The 25,929-nt window shown below is 39.9% G+C and overlaps 1 protein-coding gene across 3 annotated transcripts in view; it reads right to left on the minus strand.

Annotated features, from left to right (window-relative positions):
* Positions 1 to 25,929, minus strand: part of LOC126092311 (ankyrin repeat and IBR domain-containing protein 1-like) — a 564,318-nt gene that overhangs the window by 90,789 nt on the left and 447,600 nt on the right. For all 3 annotated transcript variants that reach the window (XM_049907838.1, XM_049907837.1, XM_049907836.1), the window contains 2 exons: positions 11,007 to 11,271; positions 2,238 to 2,423 (listed from right to left, as the gene is read on the minus strand). In XM_049907838.1, coding sequence (XP_049763795.1) covers positions 2,238 to 2,423; positions 11,007 to 11,271 — 451 coding nt within the window. The remainder of the gene's footprint in view (positions 1 to 2,237; positions 2,424 to 11,006; positions 11,272 to 25,929) is intronic.

Here is a 25,929-nt window from a genome sequence, read left to right on the forward strand (position 1 = left end):
AACCTGTAATATTTATTGTTAATAGAGTAACTGCATTTATTTTGTACTGATGGGGAGTGAGGGAAGCCAAAACTTGTAACAGCAGCTAAAGTTGTCATGCCCAGCACTCCAGGAATATGCAGCACAGGGGAGATAGACCATGTGGTAAGTCCAGTATTTAGGTAGTGGTCAGAACATGGTCTCCCAGGTGATGACAAAGCTATGCTCTCCATGGAGTGTAGCAAGCCCATTTGTAGCAGTCAAAGGGTTAAAATATGCCAAGCTAGATGAGTGAGAATGTGCACAGGAACAGAAATATTTGTGAAGAGGACATATTAAATTAGATTTTAACCAAGTGATTTGGCAATGGACTTCTACTCAGAAGGACAGGAGTTTGATTCCCCATCTGTCCATGGGGTAGGTGAATGAAAAAAGGAGGTGGGTGGGGACAGAAGAGCACAGAAAAGCATAGTAAAGGGTGGCTAAGGTCTGTGAGGAAGAGGCTGCAGGAGAACAAGGCAGGAATGTGACACTGGTGAGCTCACAATCCTCCTGGCCTCAGTCTCTTTTAGCCCCTGTCCTACCCCCAACCCACCCCTGTCTCTCTTCTCATGGCCCTCCCCTTCCCCACCTTCCCATTTCACTCATTCCACACTTACACAGTCTTCTTCATGGCCCCTGTTCTAGCTCCCCCTCACATTAACTTCACTGTGTGCCACATGTAACTCCCCACGCCCGCACCAGGTCCATCTCACTAGTATCACATTTCCAGCCTGTTCCCTTGCTACCTTTCCCTTTCATATCCCCATCCCAGTTGAGCTATGATGCGAGGTACCATGTAATCAACCAGGATAACACTGTCTGAAAGCTTAGTGACATTTTCAGTCCTGTTTATGGGCTACTGACTGCTCAATGCCTCCGCTTTATGGAGAGTTTTCTTGTTTAATCCTTCCAGTATTTATATGTGATGTAGATTCACAACAAAGGAATTTGACAGTTATATGGTTAATTTCATGTGGAGTATAAAATTAAGTGTTTTCAAGTAAAGTGTTCACAAATTTCAAATTGTGGAAATTAATAACTTTAGGAGTAAAGGAGACCATTCACCGACAAGCAGAAACATTGAGTTGTAGACAGTCACATACAGAACAGAGTAGAATGCTTGCTGGCTTGTGGCAAATACAGGGATTCCTCTGAAGAACAGCAAGTTTTCTTTCTCTTTTTCATGTGTGCTTGTTGACAATTAAATGCTTCTGCTTTTCGGGAAATGGTCTCCTTTACTCCCAAAGTATTTACATTCTACCAGAACTTTCTTACAAAAAAATTTAATAACTATGATTATCAGTAAAATTACAGAGATTTTCCAGCAACATTTCTGCAATCTCATGTATTGTAAATGCATAAATTAAAAAGGGACACTCAGTTTCATTAATTGGATTTCTTCTCTGAGAATAGGTCCTTTGTGTATCTGTTCATTGTGTGTCGCTGTTTTTCTTTTCTGTTCGTAGTATATGCAACCTCATTTTTCAAAAATGGACAGAAAAAACATTTAAATAGCAATGACCATCTTCAGGTATGTGTCATAACTTGTCCTAAAATAAAAAAGCCATAATGGTATCACCACAAAATATACACAAAATCAGTATATCCATACCACACATATTTAAAATTTGGTTTAAAGTAAGCCACAGTTCTGGCAGTCATACAGCCTCTATCACTACTGGCCACGACCAGCAGCGATAGAGGCACCATGAATCTGCCAGAACTGTGGCTTACTTTAACCCAAATTTTAAATATATATGAGGATGCTATGCTATGCTGATGTAGTGTATATTTTATGACAATTCCACTACGCCTTTGTCATTTTAGAACAAGTTATAAAACAGATCTGAAGATGGTGATTGCTGACTGAAACTGGTAGTCTAATGACCAAAGGTTTTTTGATCATTGGAAGAAATAAAAGAAACTCATTCTGCACTTCCTGGATCACTGTTTAGACCCACAACTATGTTCCAACTTGTGAAAAACATTTAACTGTTGGTTGAGAGCATTTTCTATTCGTGAAATACAAGGGCACAACATCTGTAATTAGGACACTGCATCTATTTTGATGTATAATTTTTATAGATAGAAAACTGACAGTAATAAAAGCAATTCTTGCATAAGTGGCTAGGTTTTCAGTACCAACTCTAAAATAATTATAAGGTAGTTCTTTTGAATGAAGGAATTAAATTTCATTTCAGTAACAATATACACACCTGTTTCACTGCTGGCGTCTAGTCGTTGGCCAGCTAAACTACGAAGAAAATTGTCAACAGCAACATCAACATCAATATCCATATCTTGGTCATTTTCTGCTTCCTGCACAGAGTCCTGCTGCTGTTCACGATCACACAGAGATAATTCAATTGCAAGTTCTAACTGATGCTGATCTTCACGATTCCCTGGAATAAAATAATACATTTTGGTGGATCATTTTAAAATAACATGTAACACTACAGTAGTTTCAGTATTTGATTACTATTGTATGTCATCTAGATACAAATCAGCCAGTTAACTCCCAATCATGCAATGCAATGATTTCATACTGTCATTATACACTAACATTATACACTAACATAAGTGAAAATTGCTACACTGATGATAATTATGGCTGAAAGGAAATTTATATCAAGCAAGACACATAAGACAATACAAAAATGATTAGAAATATAGATCTATCCATGATCACTGTCTGAGAATTTAGTATAGTGCGGAGCCCTCAGGCTCTGCAATCAGAGCATCAAAGCATCCTGTAATGGAATCACAGAAGGCCTGGTACTGAAAAATCTTCTTCCCCATAATTTGTATGTGAGTTCGCAAACCATTAAAAATGTTTCTTACAAGAGAGTGACAAAAAAGTGTCAACGTTTCTTACAAGAGAGTGACAAAAAAGTGTCAACAACATATCACACAAAAAAGCAGACTAGGGAGTAGTACTATTCATAGTTCTTCAAGGAAGGCTTGCAAATCTTTCACCACCATGGCTTGGCATTGCCTTGCTTAAGTATTGTTTACTGTTACTGTTTCACATTGTAATAACTCTATGCTGTCTATTAAAACTAATTTAGACAGAATTCTGCCGAGATAAGGCATTCATGTTAAGTAAAGCTATGTGGACTCTTTCTGAGAAAGCCTCTGCAAGAGTTAATGTAACTACTCTTTGTGTATTCATTCCCATGGAATATGTGAAACTGGTGCACATGCTAACCTGGTGTAAGCAATGTGGTGATGCTACTAAGCTCAGTGATGGTGATTTGTGTGCATATGATAGCATGAAGGAGTTGCAGTGCTAGAGGCTTAATAACTTCCCTCATGAAGCAGTTGTTCAGAGTATCCTACGTACCTAGGGGTCAAGATAACATACTGTATGCAGTGGCCTACCAGATCAAGAAGGCAGGTACTAATAGGTGTGAATATTATTGAACCATCAGTTTAATACATCATTGTTGCAAAATACTTACACAAAGTATCTACAAAAGAATTGAACAACTGGTAGACACCATCCTGTGTGAAGATAACCTAGATTCCAGAGAAATATAGGAACCTGGTGGCAATACTCACCATATGAATTGTCTAAGAAAATATATTGAAGAAGGACAAACCTAAATACTGAAGAAGGACAAACCTAAATACTGTAGGAGCGAAGAAGACCATTCACTGAAAAGCAGAAGTGTTGAGTTGTTAACAGGAACATACAATGAAGGTGGCATGAGTGTCTGAATTGGGAAAGGGTGACAACAACCTTCTTGGCAACAGTTTGGTGGTGGCTGCTCATTCTGGTGGATAGCTGGTTGGTAGTCATACAAACACAAAAAGTATAGTGTTTGCAGCAGTGTTGGTGTATAGCACGGCTTCTGGCCTCTGATGTGGTGGGATAAGTCTGTGACAGGATTGGAGTAGGAAGAGCTGGGTTGGTAGACTGCTTAGATCTTGCACTTGGGTCTTCCACAGGGATATGATCCCTGTAACAAGGGGCTAGGTTTGGGAGTGGCATAGGAATGGACCAGGATGTTTTGGAGGTTGGATGGACAATGGGCGCCACTTTAGGAGAGGTGGGAATGATCTTGGGTAGCCCTAAGGAAAGATGTGGTTCAGTTGCTTATACCCAGTGTGGAATTGGGTGATGAAGAGCACAGCCCTTTGTAGCTGGTTCTTTGGGGTGGTGGGAGGATTGGGCATTTAAGGGGATATGGCACAGGAAATCTGTTTGTGTACTAGGTCTGGAGAATAGTGCCTCTCTGTGAAGGCCTTTGTGAGACCTTCAGCATACTGGGCAAGGGAGTTCTTGGTACTGCAGATACACAGTTCCCAAGTAACCCAGCTCCATGGAAGGGATTTTTTGGTGTGGAATGGATGGCTCCTTTTGAAATTCAGGTATTGTTGGTGGTAGGTGGTATAATGTGGACAGAGGTGTTTCTGTAGCTGTTAGAGAGGAGGAAATCAACGTCCAGGAAGGTGGCACACTGGGTTGAGCAGGACTATGTGGCACAGGTGGGAGAGGAGATGCTGAGGTTGTGAAGGAATAAAGATAGGGTGTCTTGGCCCTGAATCCAGATCACGAACATATCATCAATGAACCTAAACCAGATCAGGTGTTTGAGGTTTTGGGAGGCTAGGAAGGTTTCCTCTAGATGGTACATAAAAAGGTTGGCATAGGAGTGTGCCATACGGGTGCCCATGGCTGTGCCACAGATTTGTTTGTTTGTATACCTTCACTTTTGGAGGAGAGGTAATTGTGTGCTAGGATAAAGTCAGTAAGTTGTATGAAGAATGAAGTAGTGAGTTTGGAGCCTGAAGGACTCTGGGAGAGGTAGTGATCAATAGGTCCATGGGCATAAGGAAAGTTCACTATAGAGAGGTGGCTCCAACAGTGATGAGTAGGGGTCTAAGAAGTGAGGGTGTGGAGATGGTGGCGAGACAGTGAAGAAACTTGTTAGCATCTCTGATGTGGGAGGTTGGTTTCAGGCCATAAATTGGAGGTGGTGGTCAACAAGAGGAGAAATGCTTTCAGTGGGATCACAATAACCAACTACAATAGGAGAGGGGATAGGGGGGGGGAGGGGGGGGATACTCGGGTAGAGGTTCTGGGAAGTGCCTAATGTTTTCATTAGGAAGGAGGAGTCAGAAAGTGCACAGAAACCTTTTGCCAGGTAGTCCCTGTGATTCATCAGAAAAGTTATGGAGCCTATTAGGCCAGGATCTGTTTTGAGGTGTATGGCTGTTCTTTCCTCCCTTCTGAGGAAGGAACCTGGGGAAGGACAGTGAGGCAAAGTTGGAGGTAAGGAATTCTCATAACATGACCAGGGGATGATTAGGTGAAACAGGGGGAGGGTCGATGTTGGCTGGGGTGGTATGACATGGGTGAGGCGACACTGGATGTTGGGATTAAGTTGGCTATGGTTGGCAGGATTGGTAACAGTGTTAGCAGAGAAGTTTTTCCACTAGGGATCAGGAAAGAAGATTAGGTCTTTGACAAGTTCAACATGGTTAAATGTGGTGTATACACGGACAAAAAAAAAAGAAATTCCCAGATTTTTCCTGGATCTCCTGGTTAAAAACACTCTATTTCCCACATTAAAATACACATCTTCCAAGGTGAAAATACATTTTTTCCATGATAAGCGACAGTGTAATTTCCATTGGGGCTCTAAAAGCATCAATCCTTTGAGTGGTACAGGTTTTATAGACCAGTGAGAACTTCCCGGCACTTTAGAAAACAAAACTCAGCAAGGGAGAAAAGAAAACGGCGTTTTGGAAAGATCTTTGATGTGCAGCAACATGTACATTGCATACTTTCATATCAAGATATGCTGCACATTTTTTATTATGAAAGTATAAATTCAAGTTCCACCAAACACAGCGCATTACTTTCTGAAGCATTGAAACAGAGATTGTAATGCACTATTGTAAGCCAAAATTTGAATTCCATTGAACACAGCATGTTAGTCTGCAAAGAACTGAAATAAGAGATTGCAATGTGCTACTGTAAGCCAATCATAGCTCATGTCAAGGTATCTCATCAACCAATCACAGCAGATATTTAGAGCATAGGACACATGATGTATTCAGCCGAGACCAACATCACTGTTAAGTAGCACGAGCACACAAATAGGAAAAGTTAATAGTTTAAATTAATGTACATAGAGCAGCTACAAGGAAAGCCAAGCTTTCAGATATAATACTGCTCTTTAAGATTAAAAAGCTACAAGAAAAGTTAAGCTTTCACATATAACATTGGTATTTTAGCTTGTGTTGCACTTTAAGATACATCACACAAATGTGCCAGTAAAATTTTAAACAATGACAATGTCTGGTCTTACGGGCTCAAAATTATTCTATGTGGCTGGTTCTGAAAGTTTTAAGTGTTAAATGAAAGTCAAACACTCTGTGATTTAAGAGGTTCATTGCACATTCTCACATGTTACATAGTTCATCTTGTGTAAAAGAAAATTTCCTTTTAAAATAACACTTTTCAAAGAACTATTTGCAATACTTTCCTGCGACCTCTTTGACATGGATTTGTTTCAGCAGTTGCTACTGGGCGCCAGAAAACAGGCATTATTGCGCATGGGCAGCTACGATAATGCAGGACACCCGTATGTTCGTACACACATAGCTTTAAGAGATCTTACATGATGTCATAAAAGAAGTAGGACATCAGAAGATACTCCAAGACCACAGGAATTTCGAAAACCATACTAAAATGTGTGATTCAGCTTAAAGGACACATTCATGTGTCCATATTCACAGTGAAGTAGGCCCCACCTGATATTAAGCTTTTCAATGCACGTTTTTGGATGCAAATTTTCTTGGGCTACCAGTACTGTATTGTCTCATGTCTGATCCTTTATTATGGCATAATGCCATGTGTGCCAGAAGATGAAAATATGCACTTGAAAAGTATGGAATGAAATACTTCATTTCTTATAAATTAACTGCAGCTGCAGAAAAGATTAATAAAAGCCACATTTATTTAGCAAACTGACAAAAATAACTTTCTTTGTTGTGCAAGGCAATGAATGCTTGACTGCCAAAAAAGCAGAAATAAAATAGAGTCAGAAAACTGAAACTATTAAACTTCTGTTATTATATGAATGTTTTTATAATTCACTTGATAGCTCCTGGTCACAGAAATTCATTTTGTTTTCATTTGACATGTGAATTGTAAATGAAAAGGAAATAAGACATCAGGAAACAGCAAAATCACTAAATATAAACATGGGTCACTATCCCCCTCCCCACAAAAGCCCAGACTGCTTTGTGCATGCACAAATCTGGCAGCTTGGGGGCAGCAGAAAAATGTTCCTGTTTAGCATGACTGCTTCTTGCTGCTGCTGCAGCCACACTTCAAGTAGCCAGAAGTGGGAGAAGGCACTGCTCATACACAACTCAATTGTGCATGTGCATGAGCCTGCTGGCAACTGCTCAAAATGAACTTTATCTAAACACTTGTGATGTCACGCTCATCAGAAGCAGTTTGCTGTTATGAAGTATTCCATAGTCTTCATCCTAAAGCAGTCCGCAGCTCGTGGTCTTGCAGTAGCATTCTCGCTTCCCATGCACGGGGTCCTGGGTTCGATTCTCAGTGGGGTCTGGGATTTTCTCTGCCTTGAGATGACTGGGTGTTGTGTGTCTTTCATCATAATTTCATCCTCATTCACTCTCAAGTCACCGTAGTGGCATTAAAGAAGTTGTGGAGCGGCGGCTGAACTGCACCACGAGGGGTCTCCTGGCCACCAATGCTATACACTCATTATTATCCTAAAGCACTGACACATTTTGCTGTTTATCAGCTCTTACCAGTCAAAATTACAAAAATTTAAACAAAGACTAAAACAATGAAAAATTCCTGGAATTGTAGAAAATTCCTGGGTTTTTCATGGTTTTCTCCCAGATAAAAAAATTCCCAGTTGTCCCAGCGCATATTCACCCTGTTAAAATTAGGTGTAGGCCTGAGGGTGAGGCTTTGGATAGGATTTAAACTCTTTTTGTTCCGGATTTGTTCGGGTTCTGGATTTTTTGGAATGTTGGTGAGAAGTTTTGGAGGATACTGCAAATTGAAAAAGTCAGCAAGGCAGGGTCTGAGTGCAATGAGGAGTTGGTGAGATTCACCATGGTAGCAACAGTGGTGCTACAATGCAGGAGTAGGACGTCAGTAGGTTAGACAATTTATGGAGACACTGTCTGTAATGCTCTTCCACATACAGGATTCTGAGGGTTTCACTTCTTAAGATGTGGTGTATGTAGTAATAGAATCTTGCAGAGGGAGCAGAGGTGGTTCTGGGATGCCAGTGTCATGGAGAGGTATTTCTGCAGTACCATGTTTGTGAGGGATAGGGACTGGAGGAACCTGAAAAGATAAAGTTCATTACAAACAAAGGGATGGGAATTATTTTGGTTAGGCCAACGGGTGGGGGTGGGGGGGGGGGGGGGTTAGGGATGGTGCAAGGGAAATGGTAAAATGAGTCAGGAAATGGATGAGTGGAAGTGTTAGGTGGTTGTAAGGAGAGGTAGATAGCAGAGCATGAGTTTGGGGATGGAAAGAATGGGAGAAATTGTGCTGAGGGCAATTGGATAGTTTCATGATGTGAGAATATTTGATTCCACATAAGTCCACGTAAGGATACCAGAGAATTCAACAATGTAGGAAAAGGTAGATTGCTACTCACCGTAAAGCTAACATGGTAATTTGCAGACAGTTCATTGGAGCTGGCAGTCATATGTGCATGAGGTGTGCTTGCTTGTGTGAATGAATACCATGTGTTTCTCTTTTTCTGACAAAGGTTGAGGCCCAAAGCTTATGTCTAAATGCGTTTTAATTATACCTGTCTGCAACTTGTTATCTTTATGGTAATTAGCAGTCTGTCTTTTCCTACACTGTTGAATTCCTACCTGGAGTTTTCGTTGTTAGATACAAGAGAAATCATCTTAAAGATGGATGATATCATGCCATTTTAGAGAATGAGTGAACAGACTATCCAAAACACTTACTATGACATTCAGTGTATGTTTGAGACTGAATCAGTGGTTATCTGTAAGACTTCCCATAAAAGTCTCCATCATGAGAACATTTGGAGTTGGTTGATCCTACACTCTTTAACTCAGGAACAGTATGCACAGAATTTGGTGTTCAGTAAACAAATGCTCAATAGATTGAATTTTAACAGATTAAAACTAATTTTCAAAATTTTAACTGGTAACAGATAATTAGTTTACCCATTTACCTTAGAGGTATGGCAATTACGCTTTTAGATCTTCTTATCCAATGAATTCAGCTATGACAGGCAAAGGACTAGAATGATCTATCTTTGCTGAAAGTAAACTTATTAGTAGGTTTACACTTTTCAAAAGTAGAGTTGCAAACACTGACTGGTGTGTGGAGTATGGTCTCCAAGTGTTTAGAAAATTGGAGAAGTGGCCAACAATGGGCCTGCATGGGATCTCCGTACACCATAAGACCAGTATTTCTTGAGATTTAAACTCTCAAACATAAACTTATCATTTTTTCTCTTCCCCAACAGAAGGGAAATTACCTGACGGTAGGACATTCCACTCTCATGTGGAGAACACAGTAAATGTCATAACCCAATTTCCCTCAAACTTTGCTCAGTAGAAGCAGAGTCAAAACAAGCAGACATGAGTCTCACGTTATTTAAAAATAATCAACTGTTTTGCAAAAATTATGATCAATGTTTTTGATGTAATACAGATGCCTTCCAGAGTGTGCTAATCTCAGCCAAAATGGTGGCACAGTGGCTTGCATTATGGCCTCTCAGTTCTGCGCCCCATGTTCAAAATGCAATATTGTTTTTATTTTTCTTTTTAATTGTACTTTCCCATATGTATAGAAGACTACTACACAAATGTCTCTTATCAAGTTCAGAGCTACAAAGGCATTATATTAACTGTAAAATTACAACTGCGTTTCACAATATGTGTCATATATTTACTATTTAATATATAAGTGTATGGTATTTTCTGAGGTTTCAAGCTTTTTAAATTCTCATATTCTTATATTTCATTCTTATACAAATTCTTATATTTATTTATATGTTTATTCGTCAGGAAGATTTGATGCACTCCCTAGGATGATAGCACTTGTAGACATATTCAAAACATAGAAATTCTGAACACCACAAGCATTGTGTAAAGGAAGTTTTGCCACAGTAACATTTTTTTAATGATTCTCACCCGACAAATAAATGTCATTAACACTACTGAAGATCTCATGCTTTGGCAATAATTACACAGCAAATCACAGATCATGGATTATTTTACAAAAAAACTGGTGCTTGCTTGTGATGCACTACAGGAATTTCACCAAAAACATTTTTCAATAGTTTCCTTACTCATTTACTGCTTTTGTTTAATTCATCCATGGGACATACAATAAGTAGACTAATAGAACAACATTAATTCAATATTTACTGGAAAACATTTGTGTAGTAATCTTCTATGGACATGGGTGGATAAATGAAAAATAAAAGTAATAATCCAGTTTTGATCATGGAGTGTGAAAGAGTGAAGCTGCAATGTTAGCCACTACACCAACGCTTTGCTTGAAAAATTTATCTGCTAAAAGGCGCATACAGTACACTAAAAACTTTGACTGTCATTTTGTCAAAAATGCTTGAGTATCTACAAATGTGAAGATGTGTTCACTTGTTATAACTCATCTTCCACCGAGCAAAGTTTCCTGGGAAATTAAATTATGGCACTTGGTGTGTTCTCCTCATCAGAAAATGTCTACGTGCAACCCCTATTCGAATAACTACCAGTCCCCAAAGAACACATATCCTGCAACTTGCACTAAGTGGTGTGAGTTGATGCATAAAGTTTGAAAGTGTTAATAGGTGAAGGTAAGTATTCTAAAAAGGAGAAGTTTGCATTACTTTCTCTAAACTTTCAAAATTACTCAGATAATAATAGCTACATACTGAATGGAGCTGGAACAGATTTGGTACGGAAACAGGACTGCAGTATACCTGATCTTGATGGTTCTCCAGTATCAGCTTCTTCACGCTGTCTCTTCTTGAACTCATCTTCAATCATCTGTAACCGTGACATTTCCAGGGCAATGACCAGGTCAACATTGTAGTCAGCTGGGCCATTCACCACAGTAGCAGTAGCTAAGTGAGAACAGCGCCAGCTGCAGTACGCATGCAGCTCTCCTGTGCGAGGGTTACGAGCACGAGGATGGGGGCAGCCTATTCGTTCACATTTGCCCAGCAATGTCACTGTTGGAGAATCCTGAAATTTGACAAAGTTCTTAATAAAACATACTGGTTCACCAAAAAATTAGAAAACATAATTCCTTCTATCCTTAAATGCAACCCCCCCCTCCCTCCCTCCCTCCCTCCCTCCCTCCCTCTCCCTCTCTCTCTCTCTCTCTCTCTCTCTCTCTCTCTCTCTCTCTCTCTCTCTCACACACACACACACACACACACACACACACACACACACAAAGATATAGATATATACACACACACACACACACACACACACACACACACACACCAAGAAGTTCTTTGCCTGCAATAGAGGTACTTGACTTTTGGTCAAATACTATGATTTTTGGAAAGTAGAACACTTCACATGGAACACTGTGATGTTTCAGAGCCACACACTTAAACACTTGTTATGGTATTGATAATATTAAATTATAAGCTGCAGAAAGCACTTCATTTTAAGAGGTTTAACCTTAATTAATATACAAGATGTTAGATTCATCATTAAAGGATTATTTATTTATGTTTATGACGATTAAGCAATGTGTTGATCATTTTAAAAGTATTCATACATCTGTTGAAGTTTATGAGTGCTTAGAGCAATAAAAAAACTTTCAGACCATTGAGCTGTGGCACGATTCACAATACCATATTCTCCTCTTACTTGAATCAGCAATCTGTAAACCAACTGTTTTCTGGAGATACAGCGATGACACTTTCATAGTGTGGCCCCACGGAGAAGAAAAGTTCATGGAGTTTTTTCATAATCTTAACACCATCCATGAGAATATTCAATTTACTATGGAACTAGAGAAAGATGGCTCCCTTCCCTTCCTGGATGTTTTGGTTAAATGGAAGAGTGACGGCACTGTGGGACATTCTGTCTATCGCAAGCCCACTCACACTGATTTGTATTTACATTCTTCAAGTTGCCATCACCCATCCCAGATCATGAGTGTACTTGAAACCCTTGTACACAGGGCACACACAGTGTCGGATGCAGAGAATTTGCCTAAGGAACTGGCACTTTGTGGACGGTGTTCAGAGACAGTGGGTACTCGACCCGGCAAATAAACAGGGCCTTCTCAACTAGAGCCAGGAACCGGGAAGTGGATAAAGAGGAGGACGTGCCAGCCAAGTCCCTAGCTTTTCTTTCCTTTGTCGGAAATATCTCCTTCAAGATAGCAAGGATTCTTAATCGTTTTAATGTGGAAGTGGTTTTTCGTCCGCCTTCTAAGATTTCGGATTTGCTGGGATCGGTGAAGGATGATTTGTTACTGCGGAAGGTGGGAATTTACAAAATACCATGTCAGTGTGGTATGGCCTATATAGGACAGACAACGCATACAGTAGAAGAGCGTTGTACAGAACATCAACGTTGCACTCGCCTACTGCAACCCAGTAAGTCTGCAGTTGCGGAACATTGTATTTCTAACGGACATTCAATGAAGTATGACAAAACTTCGATTTTGGCCACTGCAAAAACTTTTTGGGACTCCACTATCAAAGAATCTGTTGAAATACGCATTGCGGGAAATCTAATGAACCGTGACAGTGGTTACCAATTGAATAATGCATGGAATCCCGTCATCTCCGAAATTTGCTCGAGACGAAGACGCCAGAAGACTTCGATAGCTGCGGCCAGCGAGAATACCGACAGCAGCTGATTATTGCAGTTCCACCAGCGTGGGCGCTGCCGATGGTCGGTGTGGCCCTTCTGGCTCCGCAATTGCAACGCATGCGCGGTAGTACTATCAGCGCACTATATAAGCTGGAGCGGAGAACGTCTTCATCAGTCCTTGATCGGCTCACCTGAAGATGGCTGGCAGTTGTCCAGCCAAAATATCGTGCAATGAAGTTTACGACGACCTGCTGCAAACCCGAAATCTTTTTGACCAATACCATACTCATTTGTCATAGACTTAAGATATGTAAACTTGGTAGCATTACAACAATTCCAATAAGGTTTTTCCACCACTTTCTACACAAAGTTTTGTGTGTGACAGCTTTCTCCTCAAAGAGTACCGCATCAATTAATCAGTAATGAAGATGAAATTCAAATTAATTTTGCTAAGACTGTTCTTCTCTATTTAAACACACTTCCAGTGAGGCTTTCCAATGGTTCATGTCAGTATGTGATATGTGTATTCATCATTGCATGCTGGTGATGAAACAGAAATAAACATAGCAAATGACAAGTGTGAAAATGTATTAAAGAAATAAAAAAAATGATTCCGTCTGTAGGAAAAGTAATGGTTAAATGACAATATTAAGAAAAGGATAGATTGCTACTCATCATATAGAGGAGACATGAGCTGTAGACAGGCTCAAAAAAAGACTGCTAAACATGTGAGCTTATGGTGGAAAGGTTTCCTTCTAAATTAGACATCACACAAACTTATTCACACAAGCACAACTTACACACAGGTGACACTGCTCTGGCTACTGAACTACAAAGCTTTAAAAAGTCTGTGACATCCTACCTTCTGAAAAACTGCTACTATTCGGTCTCACAGTATCTTATGCAAGAAAAAATGTAATTTGTATCTCTAATTGTAGAAATAAGTTATAAATATACAGTATTTCAAAAATGTGTAATTATTAACTGTATAGATCCAATTTGTCATAAAAATTTATAAAATTTATGTTTGAAATTTGAAAATCCAATAGCCAAAAAATGTTTTCTGTCCAATATCTTTAATTGTAGAAATAAGTTATAAATATACAGTATTTCAAAAATTTGTAATTATTAACTGTATAGATCCAATTTGTCATAAAAATTTATAAAATTTATGTTTGATATTTGAAAATCCAATAGCCAAAAAATGTTTTCTGTCCAATATCCTGTGTACAATATATGTACTTAAAAAGAGATTTATATGGACAAATAAATAAATAAATAAATAAATAAACTGAGACAGTTATTATTTGTGTGTGAGTTGTGCTTGTGTGAATGTGTGTTGTATACTTTAGAAGAAGGCCTTTTAGCCAAAAGCTGACATGTTTGGCAGTCTTTTTGTTGTGCATATCTGTGAGTCAACACCTGCTCTATATGGTAACTAGCAATCTATCCTTTTCATAATATTATCATTATTCTTGCCTGGATTTTCCATTGATTAAAAGTAATAGTACTATTTCCTAAAATTCAATAGAATTGTGCCTATAGGGTACTTCAACAACTCCAGAACCATCACTGATGAGTATTCCGTTTCACTATTGGACAAACTGAAAGATATCATTCAGGCTTAAACTCAACATCTTACAGTGGAGTCTTTTGTATGTAATGCTTGCCTTGAAACCTGAAACCTTCCAGTTTCTCATTCCATTTTAATTAGTCCATAGTTTGGGCACTACATCTGTTGTAATATTGTAATTCCTTTAGTTCCACTATTCATTATATTCTGATTAGCTTATTAGCAGATCAGGCCATTTTGTATTGGATTTTGAGCCCATGTGCCTGGATATGACAATGCTTGTATAAGCATTGCCCATGGGGAAGTCTATAGATGCAGAAACTCTAGAACACCAAGTAATAATTATTTTCTTGGAAAATTTGGTATGGAATACAACAACCCAAAAAAAAAGGATAGTTGCTACTAACCATATAGTGAAGATGCTGAGTCACAGAAAGTCACAACAAAGACTGTCAAAAAGTTAGCCAACAAAGCCTTTGTCAAAATAGACAGCAAACACACACACACACACACACACACACACACACACACACACACACACACACAAAATGCAACTCACACACGCGTGACTGTGATAATGTGTGTGAGTTGCATTCGTGTGTATGTGTGTGCCTTGCTGGCCAAAAGCTAACTTTCGAACAGTCGTTTTGTTGTGCCTTTCTGCGGCTCAGTGTCTCTGCTGTATGGTGAGTAGCAGCTATCCTTGTCATTACATTGTTATTTATTTTCTTGATTACATGAAAATGGTCACTTGACAATCTTTAAACAGAGAACTGTCAAAAACATTAAGGCAAAGAATAACCATGGAAACACAACTCAACCAGTTGGTCAAAGAACATCTAAATCTCTTCACTTGCTGGAGCTCACCACACAGGGATCCCTCCCTCCACCACTTCATCCCACCACAAACAGTAGAGTATGGCTCCCAGAAAGTGTGGGGATTTGTGTTGTACTCATTGACTTGCATTTGTATAAGTCGTAGGACACTTGGGTTTCTCTTGTGGATTTGTTTGTCATGTTGGAGGTGGTGCTGTTGCTGGTTGTATGGTCTCCATGTCTGGTGAGGCAAAGTTGCCAGTGTAGAACTCACATTCTCTCGCTGTTGCATAGGAATGTCTGTGGTGAGCATATACGGTGTTTTACCTGCTCCCATGAAACCTGCAGGGACCAGTCTTGTATGCTATTTGGACCGTATGCTCACTGCATTTTTATACTCAGAAAGGTCACAAATATGATGTAAAGGCATGCACGCAGTATCTGCCTGCAATGTCGTATGGGAGCAAGTTGCAGTTTTTTTTTTTTTTTTTTTAAACCCTTTCCAAACCCCATGATGTTAGGGATGGGTGCAGCCAGAAATTTAACCAATTCTTGAGAAAAAAATCAGCTTCTGTGTTCTCTTCCCCTTTTAATGTGCCTTATATCGGTAATAAATTGTCCAGTAAATTCCAGGTGGTGGAAGTGCCAGGGAGGAAAACCTTCTTTCAATTCTTAGGAATCAAACATGATTGGCTTATGACTGGGGTAGATCATACATGGCCAAGTGTTGACATAAGGACAGAAGTATCATATGGCTTCATGAATGGCTAGTAATTTCCAGTCATATGCACTTCACTTAGTCTGTGCTTCTGACAGAGTTCAGGAGAAAGACTTGCAACTGCCCTCCACATTTTGATGCAGTGCAGTACCAGTAGCCATTTGGCTGGTATCTACAACAGTTGCCAATACCTCATTATGAACTAACTGGGTGAGACAACAATACAGTTCTTTGAAAACTATCTCTTATCTTTTTGAAGGCTTGCCACATGGTGAGTGTTCATGGTAGGCACTGTTTGCCTGTAGTGTCGTTACCTACTAGTACATCATAGTGTTATTACCTGCTAGTGCATCATAGTGTTGCTACTTGATGATTACAAGGTAGATATAACTAGCTTGCCCCACTATCACGTGCACGTTGTCAGTGACTGACAGTACAGAACTAAAGTTGTCTATCCCACAAGTGACTACTGCCATTTTCACTAACATTCATGACAGTGGCCGATGCCAAAGTCTCTCATCTGACATTGTTGCCCCTTCCACAAAACTCTGGAGATGCTGCCAGAATGCAGCAGATGCCCTGTCACCAACAAATTCAAACTTTAGGACCCACTGCATCTGTTGGTCTAAATATATGCCCATGTGATGGACACCATGTCCCACAAGTGTCGATATTGATCATGTGTAGAAGGCTTCAAAATGATGTCTGACACCGTCTCTACTGCTCGAGTGTCCATGCTATTAACCGCCACTGCAAACTTTGTATAGTTATTAGTGATGTCATTCTGAGTAAATGCTAACTCTAACATAGCAAAACATAGTTTTGGTTTCTCGCATAGAAAATTTGGCATTTATGTTTTCATCGTCAGACTGGCTCCCTTGTTAGATGTCACAGTTCCCTTGTCTGCCATATTTACTGCTTGTTGATGCAACTTCCCGTCATTATGTAATGTGTTTTGCCTTTGCATGTCCCTAAGCTGTCTCTCTAACTCTTCTCGCATGAGTGAACATTGTTCTTCCAACCAGTCTTGTCCATTCTCATAACACGAAGTTGCCATCTCACTCTGTGCCATGCTGGAATTTGATGTTTCCTTTTGTGGTTTCAGTGTCACCATTTTTCATAGTGTAGTCTACAGATCCAGAAACTAACCAGAATAATGATCAATAACTATTTCTTTTCCTTACAACAAGAAAATTGTCGCTTTACAAAGAAAGCAAGAATAAGTGGGGAAGCACAACTCAGCTGGCCAGCCAAAGAATAACTAAGTTTCTTGCTGTCTGTAGCTGGTGCTTCCCAACCTTTAAAAATGAGCATGCATTTCCTGGAAATCCTCCCTGTGAGGGACAACACCTATCACCTCTTTCAGTTGTACTGTGGGATAGCCCCTTGGTAAGAGGCATGCAATTCACAATGCACTATTTGGGATAGGCTGTATTAGCTGAAAAGCTGTATTAGCTGTTTTTTTTTCTGTTGCAGTACCCCACATTACGGTAGCATACTCCAAGCCTGGTTTTATTAACATCCTTCTAACACCTGTGGCCACTGATTTCCTCCTTAACTTTGATTAATTCAAAACTTTTTTGGTTACCAACTAATAGGAGATATAAGACTTTATCCCCAAGAGTCAGTTCTCTAACTGACTGCTCAAAAAATATATGTATTAACTGATTAAAAAAAAAAAAAAAAAAGCATGCCACACATACGCTGCTGTCTGAGTAGCTGCTTCCTTTATATAGTGGTTGCCTGAGCTACTTAAGATGGCCTACAATTCTTCACATAATAGCAGAGAGTACGAAGTCCACAGCAGAAACGTCTGAGCTTCTGGTTTAAGCCTTCAATTCAGCTTCAAACCACAGAACCACTGTTCATTCTGAGTATGATGCTGTAAATCATACTTTACACACACACACACACACACACACACACACACACACACAGAATAGGCACTGGAGGAGGCTCTTCCACATCAAGGATGAGATTCTAGTGCTTGTCTGGACATGCTAGGAAAATCTTGTACCATATTCACCTTCTGTCATAAGGTACACTGACCCACCAACATCTATCACTCACTCTCAGATGGGACAAACAAGCGAGATCATGCACATTGGAATGTGCATCAGGGCTGCTACATCTTTTGCCACAGGTGCACCCACATCACTGCTGCCTAGGACGGCAGCTTCAGGTCTGCTTATGGCAGTGAAAGTAGCTAATAGCTGTTTCCACACAACAGCCAGTTACCCTTGCATTCACGTACAACAAATGCAGTTGCTATCCATTTCCTACTAAGTCGAACTATATGATTACTTGAAAGAATGAACTAATCAAAGTAAGTAAAGGCTAACTGAGAAACTAGCAGCAGACTGCAACAGTGAGTGGTCAAAATACATCACTGTTGCTTGAATGTACACTACTAAAATTATGACCTACTCAGAATAAAATGAAGAAAATAAAACCTAGTTCAAGTCTCATTTAGATGGCAGTAAAGTTGATATTGCTAAATAATACTGCTAATCACTTTCACAAAAGTCAGAGTGCAAATTACTGTGAGAGCACCAACTTACAAAACACTACAGCACAGAGTATGGGATTATAACCAAATGTGAGTACTGACTTGCTACTCTACCATGCTCAAAATATGAGACAATTAAACTGCAGGTGGCATACATCTACACTACTAAAATTACAATGTACCCACAATAAGAACAAGAGAATAAAAACTGACTTTGTTGTCTTTTATACAATATTAAAGAGATACCACTAAATGGATTCACAAAATAGAAAGCAGAATAATTGGGTTTCGACTGATACATGTAGTCATAAAAACTGATAAGTTCACTCATAATGAATGAAATCTACTAAACACAGGTGGTAACTTCTTTCAGTTTTAAATTATTCATTTCTGTCTTGAGAGAGAGGTCAGAGGTGGATCAATAGACCTGCATGTTCTTGGGCTATCACTGAGAATTAATCAAATATTGGTGCAGTACAGTAGTGCCAATGAATAACAAACACCCAATAAAATACATGAATAAGGAATAAGACAGCAGTTGATGACACGATAATGGCTGTTATGAAACAGAAATGAAGAAAGGCTGACCATGTAGCAAGACAGATTGCTGGAAGATGAACCAAGGCAATTCTGTATTAGAGTCCTTGTAATAAAAGAAGACTTAGAGGATGACAAAGTGAAAGATGGACTGATAGACATAAAAAAACGATCAGGATAAACTTGGGTGTGAAAAGTTGCAGATTGTAGTGTATGATGAAGTCTATAAGATGTCTGTATCCAGCATTGGATGATAAATGACTGATGATGATCAAATTGTTTTTTTCTTACACTACAACAACATGAAAATTATAATCAGAAACTGTAAATAACTCTTAAGTAAGGAAATTCTTTTGACTGTACTAATTTCACGCAGTGTGCCAAATATGTAGTATCTCTAGTTCATTAGCTGTATGAGCAAGCTAAAGTAGCCTATATACATGAAGAAATGTCTGCTCTTAATGCCATGTTTTTAGTATTGTAATTTGAAGTGGACGAGCATTCTCTACATTGAGACTCTAATCAGTCAGGTGATTCATATGAAAATTGAAAGAGATAGATAGAGAGAGAGAGAGAGAGAGAGAGAGAGAGAGAGAGAGAGAGAGTAATAGACTGAAAGTTTAAGTCATAACATGCTCATAATAATAATCTGTATATCTACATTGCCAATCTTCAAGAAACACTAACAAGTCAATATATTTCAGGAATTCCTGATATATATTGTGGTTTGCATAGAAACACACTGGTGTGCAAAACTTAAGGATGAAATTAAATTTTGCATAATGTGTCACTACCACGTAACATGAAACTTGGACCACAGTTAGAAAGAATTTCTAAAGTACAGCACAGAAGGTAACTGAAAGAACAGAAATGATGCTTTTCATTCAAAGACAATAATTACACTGAATTCACCATGATTTATGATGGTCCTCTCGATGATACAAAGGGCGAGACATGGTACTTAAAAGGATGTGTGATATGCAAGGATGGCAGTGCATGCTCTGCAATATGGTCTCATGCTGGCCCTAAGGTTAGAAAGGAGTTCTTGTGGTAGGGTGTTCCATTCCTCCACCAGTATGACTGATAACAGCTGGATGGTTATTATTGCTGTGACAGCTCCTGCTGCATGTATATGCGGTGCAAACCATTTCCACCACACATCCCATATGTGCTCTATGACACTGAACTCGAGAGGGGGGAGGGGAGGAGGTAGGTTGTGGGCAGGCCAGACTCTAGGCCAAATATACTCTCATTCCAAAAGAACCTCTCCACCTCTGTTGTTCAATGTGGCTGCGCATTGTCATCAATAAAAGTGTAGTCAGGGCTGTATGCATCCTTGAAGAGACACACATAGAGAAGGAGCACAGTGTCACAGTAACATCAACTGGTGTGTCGTGTTCAGGTGTCTGTAAGTCAGTATGCCCATGCAACATAATGCATCCTCGCACCACCTGGTCGACCAAAACAATCATGTTTGACAATGTTTAGGGGGCATTACATGTTCCAACCTCCTGTCATGTGAGGGGACATCCAGACTGAATCTGCTCTCATCCAAGAAGAGCATGAAACAGCACACCTCATTGGGGCTGTCCTTGTGCTCTTGATATCATCACAAATAGTGCTACTTACATGTGGCTGTGAACAGAACACAATGTACTAGTCACCAGGCAAAGGGACAGCCTGCATGCAGTTGCTATGCATCTGTAGGTATGCAATTGTGTGCCTTGCTGCCTTGTTAAACATGGTTGCAATTGCACCCCATGACTGACATGTATCCCTTCTTGCCTGTAGCATAATGTAGCCCTGTGATTTGAAATGCTACCCATGCAATGGAAACAATGCTTTGAGCAATAGCAAAATTGTGGGCTGCACTTCTCACACTGGGTCCTTCTTCCCATTTTCCAATGATTCTTCCCCAAGTGCAGTCACCGAAATATTGTCTCCAGGCCACATTGTAATGAAGAACACCATCACAGTGCATTTTAACTGCTTACTGGTTGACACACACTGGCTTTTCCCATTCCTTCAATTGCTTCATGTTGTGGGGACAGCCCCATTTGGAACTATAGTCACGCTAACCTCATATCACCTGACGTCAAGCTTTCTGTGTATGACTGAGAGACCTTTGGCAACACACTCTAAACTTTCATTCATTTTCACCATGTTATTAATATGTTATTTTACATTATCCATCTTGTCCCTGAGTTCTGAAGAGCAGTGTACATAAATGGTGCAATAACATTGTTATTTGAATAAGTTGTGAGCTTTACTGCAAGTTTAAACGCAGCCAAAACCTCTCAGACAAACAGAAGCTAAACGATGTCAAAGTTAGCATAAGGAGGGCTATGTGTGAAGCGTTCAGTGAATTCGAAAGTAAAATTCTATGTACCGACTTCACAGAAAATCCTAGGAAGTTCTGGTCTTACGTTAAATCAGTAAGTGGATCGAAACAGCATATCCAGACACTCCGGGATGATGAAGGCATTGAAACAGAGGATGACACGCGTAAAGCTGAAATACTAAACACCTTTTTCCAAAGCTGTTTCACAGAGGAAGACCGCACAGCAGTTCCTTCTCTAAATCCTCGCACAAACGAAAAAATGGCTGACATCGAAATAAGTGTCCAAGGAATAGAAAAGCAACTGGAATCACTCAACAGAGGAAAGCCCACTGGACCTGACGGGATACCAATTCGATTCTACACAGAGTATGCGAAAGAACTTGCCCCCCTCCTAACAGCCGTGTACCGCAAGTCTCTAGAGGAACGGAAGGTTCCAAATGATTGGAAAAGAGCACAAGTAGTCCCAGTCCTCAAGAAGGGTCGTCGAGCAGATGCGCAAAACTATAGACCTATATCTCTGACGTCGATCTGTTGTAGAATTTTAGAACATGTTTTTTGCTCGAGTATCATGTCGTTTTTGGAAACCCAGAATCTACTATGTAGGAATCAACATGGATTCCGGAATCAGCGAACTTGTCAGACCCAACTCGCTTTATTTGTTCATGAGACCCAGAAAATATTAGATACAGGCTCCCAGGTAGATGCTATTTTCCTTGACTTCCGGAAGGCGTTCGATACAGTTCCGCACTGTCGCCTGATAAACAACGTAAGAGCCTACGGAATATCAGACCAGCTGTGTGGCTGGATTGAAGAGTTTTTAGCAAACAGAACACAGCATGTTGTTATCAATGGAGAGACGTCTACAGACGTTAAAGTAACCTCTGGCGTGCCACAGGGGAGTGTTAGGGGACCATTGCTTTTCACAATATATATATAAATGAGCTAGTAGATAGTGTCGGAAGTTCCATGCGGCTTTTCGCGGACGATGCTGTAATATACAGAGAAGTTGCAGCATTAGAAAATTGTAGCGAAATGCAGGAAGATCTGCAGCGGATAGGCACTTGGTGCAGGGAGTGGCAACTGACCCTTAACATAGACAAATGTAATGTATTGCGAATACATAGAAAGAAGGATCCTTTACTGTATGATTATATGATAGCAGAACAAACACTGGTAGCAGTTACTTCTGTAAAATATCTGGGAGTATGCGTGCGGAACGATTTGAAGTGGAATGATCATATAAAATTAATTGTTGGTAAGGTGGGTACCAGGTTGAGATTCATTGGGAGAGTCCTTAGAAAATGTAGTCCATCAACAAAGGAGGTGACTTACAAAACACTCGTTCGACCTATACTTGAGTATTGCGCATCAGTGTGGGATCCGTACCAGATCGGGTTGATGGAGGAGATAGAGAAGATCCAAAGAAGAGCGGCGTGTTTCGTCACAGGGTTATTTGGTAACCGTGATAGCGTTACGGAGATGTTTAACAAACTCAAGTGGCAGACTCTGCAAGAGAGGCGCTCTGCATCGCGGTGTAGCTTGCTCGCCAGGTTTCGAGAGGGTGCGTTTCTGGATGAGGTATCGAATATATTGCTTCCCCCTACTTATACCTCCCGAGGAGATCACGAATGTAAAATTAGAGAGATTAGAGCGCGCACGGAGGCTTTCAGACAGTCGTTCTTCCCGCGAACCATACGCGACTGGAACAGGAAAGGGAGGTAATGACAATGGCACGTAAAGTGCCCTCCGCCACACACCGTTGGGTGGCTTGCGGAGTATAAATGTAGATGTGGATGTAGATGTTACAACTGTAGACTTCGAACCAGGATACAGATCAGCTGACTCTTTTTCAAGGAGTTCCTTGCGGAATGGGGGAGTAGCCATGTATGTAAAAAGCAGTATTCCGTTTGAGTCTATAGATGTATCACAGCACTGCACTAAACAGATATTTGAATGTTGTGCAGGGTCAGTTGAATTTAATGACATTAAACATCTAATTGTTGTTGTTTATAGGTCCCCTAACTCTGACTTCAGAACCTTTCTGCTCAAGCTAGAGAGGGTTCTTGGTTCACTTTATGCTAAGTAACAAAAATCAGTTATACATGGTGACTTCAGTATTAATTTTGTATTTGATTGTGCAAGAAAAAGGATGTTGATAGATATCCTAAACTCATATGATCTAATGCAGATTGTATTTTTTCCAACTAGGGTGCAGATAGACCACGCCTACTACAAGTTTATATGCCAACTAGCTCTGCAGATGACGAAGAAATTGATGAAATGTATGATGAGATAAAAGAAATTATTCAGAAAGTGAAGGGAGATGAAAATTTAATAGTCATGGGTGATTGGAATTCGAGAGTAGGAAAAGGGCGAGAAGTAAACATAGTAGGTGAATATGGATTGGGGCTAAGAAATGAAAGAGGAAGCCGCCTGGTAGAATTTTGCACAGAGCATAACTTAATCATAGCTAACACTTGGTTCAAGAATCATGAAAGAAGGTTGTATACATGGAAGAACCCTGGAGATACTAGAAGATATGAGATAGATTATATAATGGTAAGACAGAGATTTAGGAACCAGGTTTTAAATTGTAAGACATTTCCAGGGGCAGATGTGGACTCTGACCACAATCTATTGGTTATGAACTGTAGATTAAAACCGAAGAAACTGCAAAAAGGTGGGAATTTGAGGAGATGGGACCTGGATAAACTGAAAGAACCAGAGGTTCTAGAGAGTTTCAGGAAGAGCATAAAGGAACAACTGACAAGAATGGGGGAAAGAAATACAGTAGAAGAAGAATGGATAGCTTTGAGGAATTAAGTGGTGAAGGCAGCAGAGGATAAAGTAGGTAAAAAGATGAGGGCTAGTAGAAATCCTTGGGTGACAGAAGAAATACTGAATTTAATTGATGAAAGGAGAAAATATAAAAATGCAGTAAATGAAGCAGGCAAAAAGGAGTACAAACGTCTCAAAAATGAGATCGACAGGAAGTGCAAAATGGCTAAGCAGCCATGGCTAGAGGACAAATGTAAGGATGTAGAGGCTTACCTCACTAGGGGTAAGACAGATACTGCCTACAGGAAAATTAAAGAGACCTTTGGAGAAAAGAGATCCACTTGTATGAATATCAAGGGCTCAGATGGAAACCCAGTTCTAAGCAAAGAAGGGAAAGCAGAAAGGTGGAAGGAGTATATAGAGGGTCTTTACAAGGGCGATGTTCTTGAGGACAATATTATGGAAATGGAAGAGGATGTATATGAAGAGGAAATGGGAGATAGGATACTGCGTGAAGAATTTGATAGAGCACTGAAAGACCAAAGTCAAAACAAGGCCCCCGGAGTAGACAACATTCCATTAGAACTACTAACAGCCTTGGGAGAGCCAGTCCTGACAAAACTCTACCATCTGGTGGCGAAATACCCTCAGACTTCAAGAAGAATATAATAATTCCAATCCCAAAGACAGCAGGCACTGACAGATGTGAACATTACTGAACTATCAGTTTAATAAGTCACAGCTGCAAACTACTAGCACGAATTCTTTACAGGCGAATGGAAAAACTGGTAGAAGCCGACATCGGGGAAGATCAGTTTTGATTCCGTAGATATACTGGAACATGTGAGGCAATACTGACCTTACGACGTAACTTAGAAGAAAGATTAAGGAAAGGCAAACCTACATTTCTAGCATTTGTAGACTTAGAGAAAGCTTTTGACAATGTTGACTGGAATACTCTCTTTCAAATTCTAAAGGTGGCAGGGGTAAAATACAAGGAGCGAAAGGCTATTTACAATTTGTACAGAAATCAGATGGCAGTTATAAGAGTCGAGGGACATGAAAGGGAAGCAGTGGTTGGGAAGGGAGTGAGACAGGGTTGTAGCCTCTCCCGAATCTTATTCAATCTGTATATTGAGCAAGCAGTAAAGGAAACAAAAGAAAAATTCGGAGTAGGTATTAAAATCCATGGAGAAGAAATAAAAACTTTGAGGTTCGCCGAAGACATTGTAATTCTGTCAGAGACAGCAAAGGACTTGGAAGAGCAGTTGAACGGAATGGACAATGTCTTGAAAGGAGGATATAAGATGAACATCAACAAAAGCAAAACGAGGGTAATGGAATGTAGTTGAATTAAGTCGGGCGATGCTGAGGGAATTAGATTAGGAAATGAGACACTTAAAGTAGCAACGGAGTTTTGCTATTTGGGGAGCAAAGTAACTGATGATGGTCGAAGTAGAGAGGATATAAAATGTAGACTGGCAATGGGAAGGAAAGCGTTTCTGAAGAAGAGAAATTTGTTAATATCGAGTATAGATTTAAATGTCAGGAAGTCGTTTCTGAAAGTATTTGTATGGAGTGTAGCCATGTATGGAAGTGAAACATGGATGATAAATAGTTTGGACAAGAAGAGAATAGAAGCCTTTGAAATGTGGTGCTACAGAAGAATGCTGAAGATTAGATGGGTAGATTACATAATTAATGAGGAGGTATTGAATAGGATTGGGGAGAAGAGGAGTTTGTGGCACAACTTGACAAGAAGAAGGGATCGGTTGGTAGGACATGTT

Source organism: Schistocerca cancellata, chromosome 7 (genome assembly GCF_023864275.1).
Source record: "Schistocerca cancellata isolate TAMUIC-IGC-003103 chromosome 7, iqSchCanc2.1, whole genome shotgun sequence".
Lineage (NCBI taxonomy): Eukaryota > Metazoa > Arthropoda > Insecta > Orthoptera > Acrididae > Schistocerca > Schistocerca cancellata.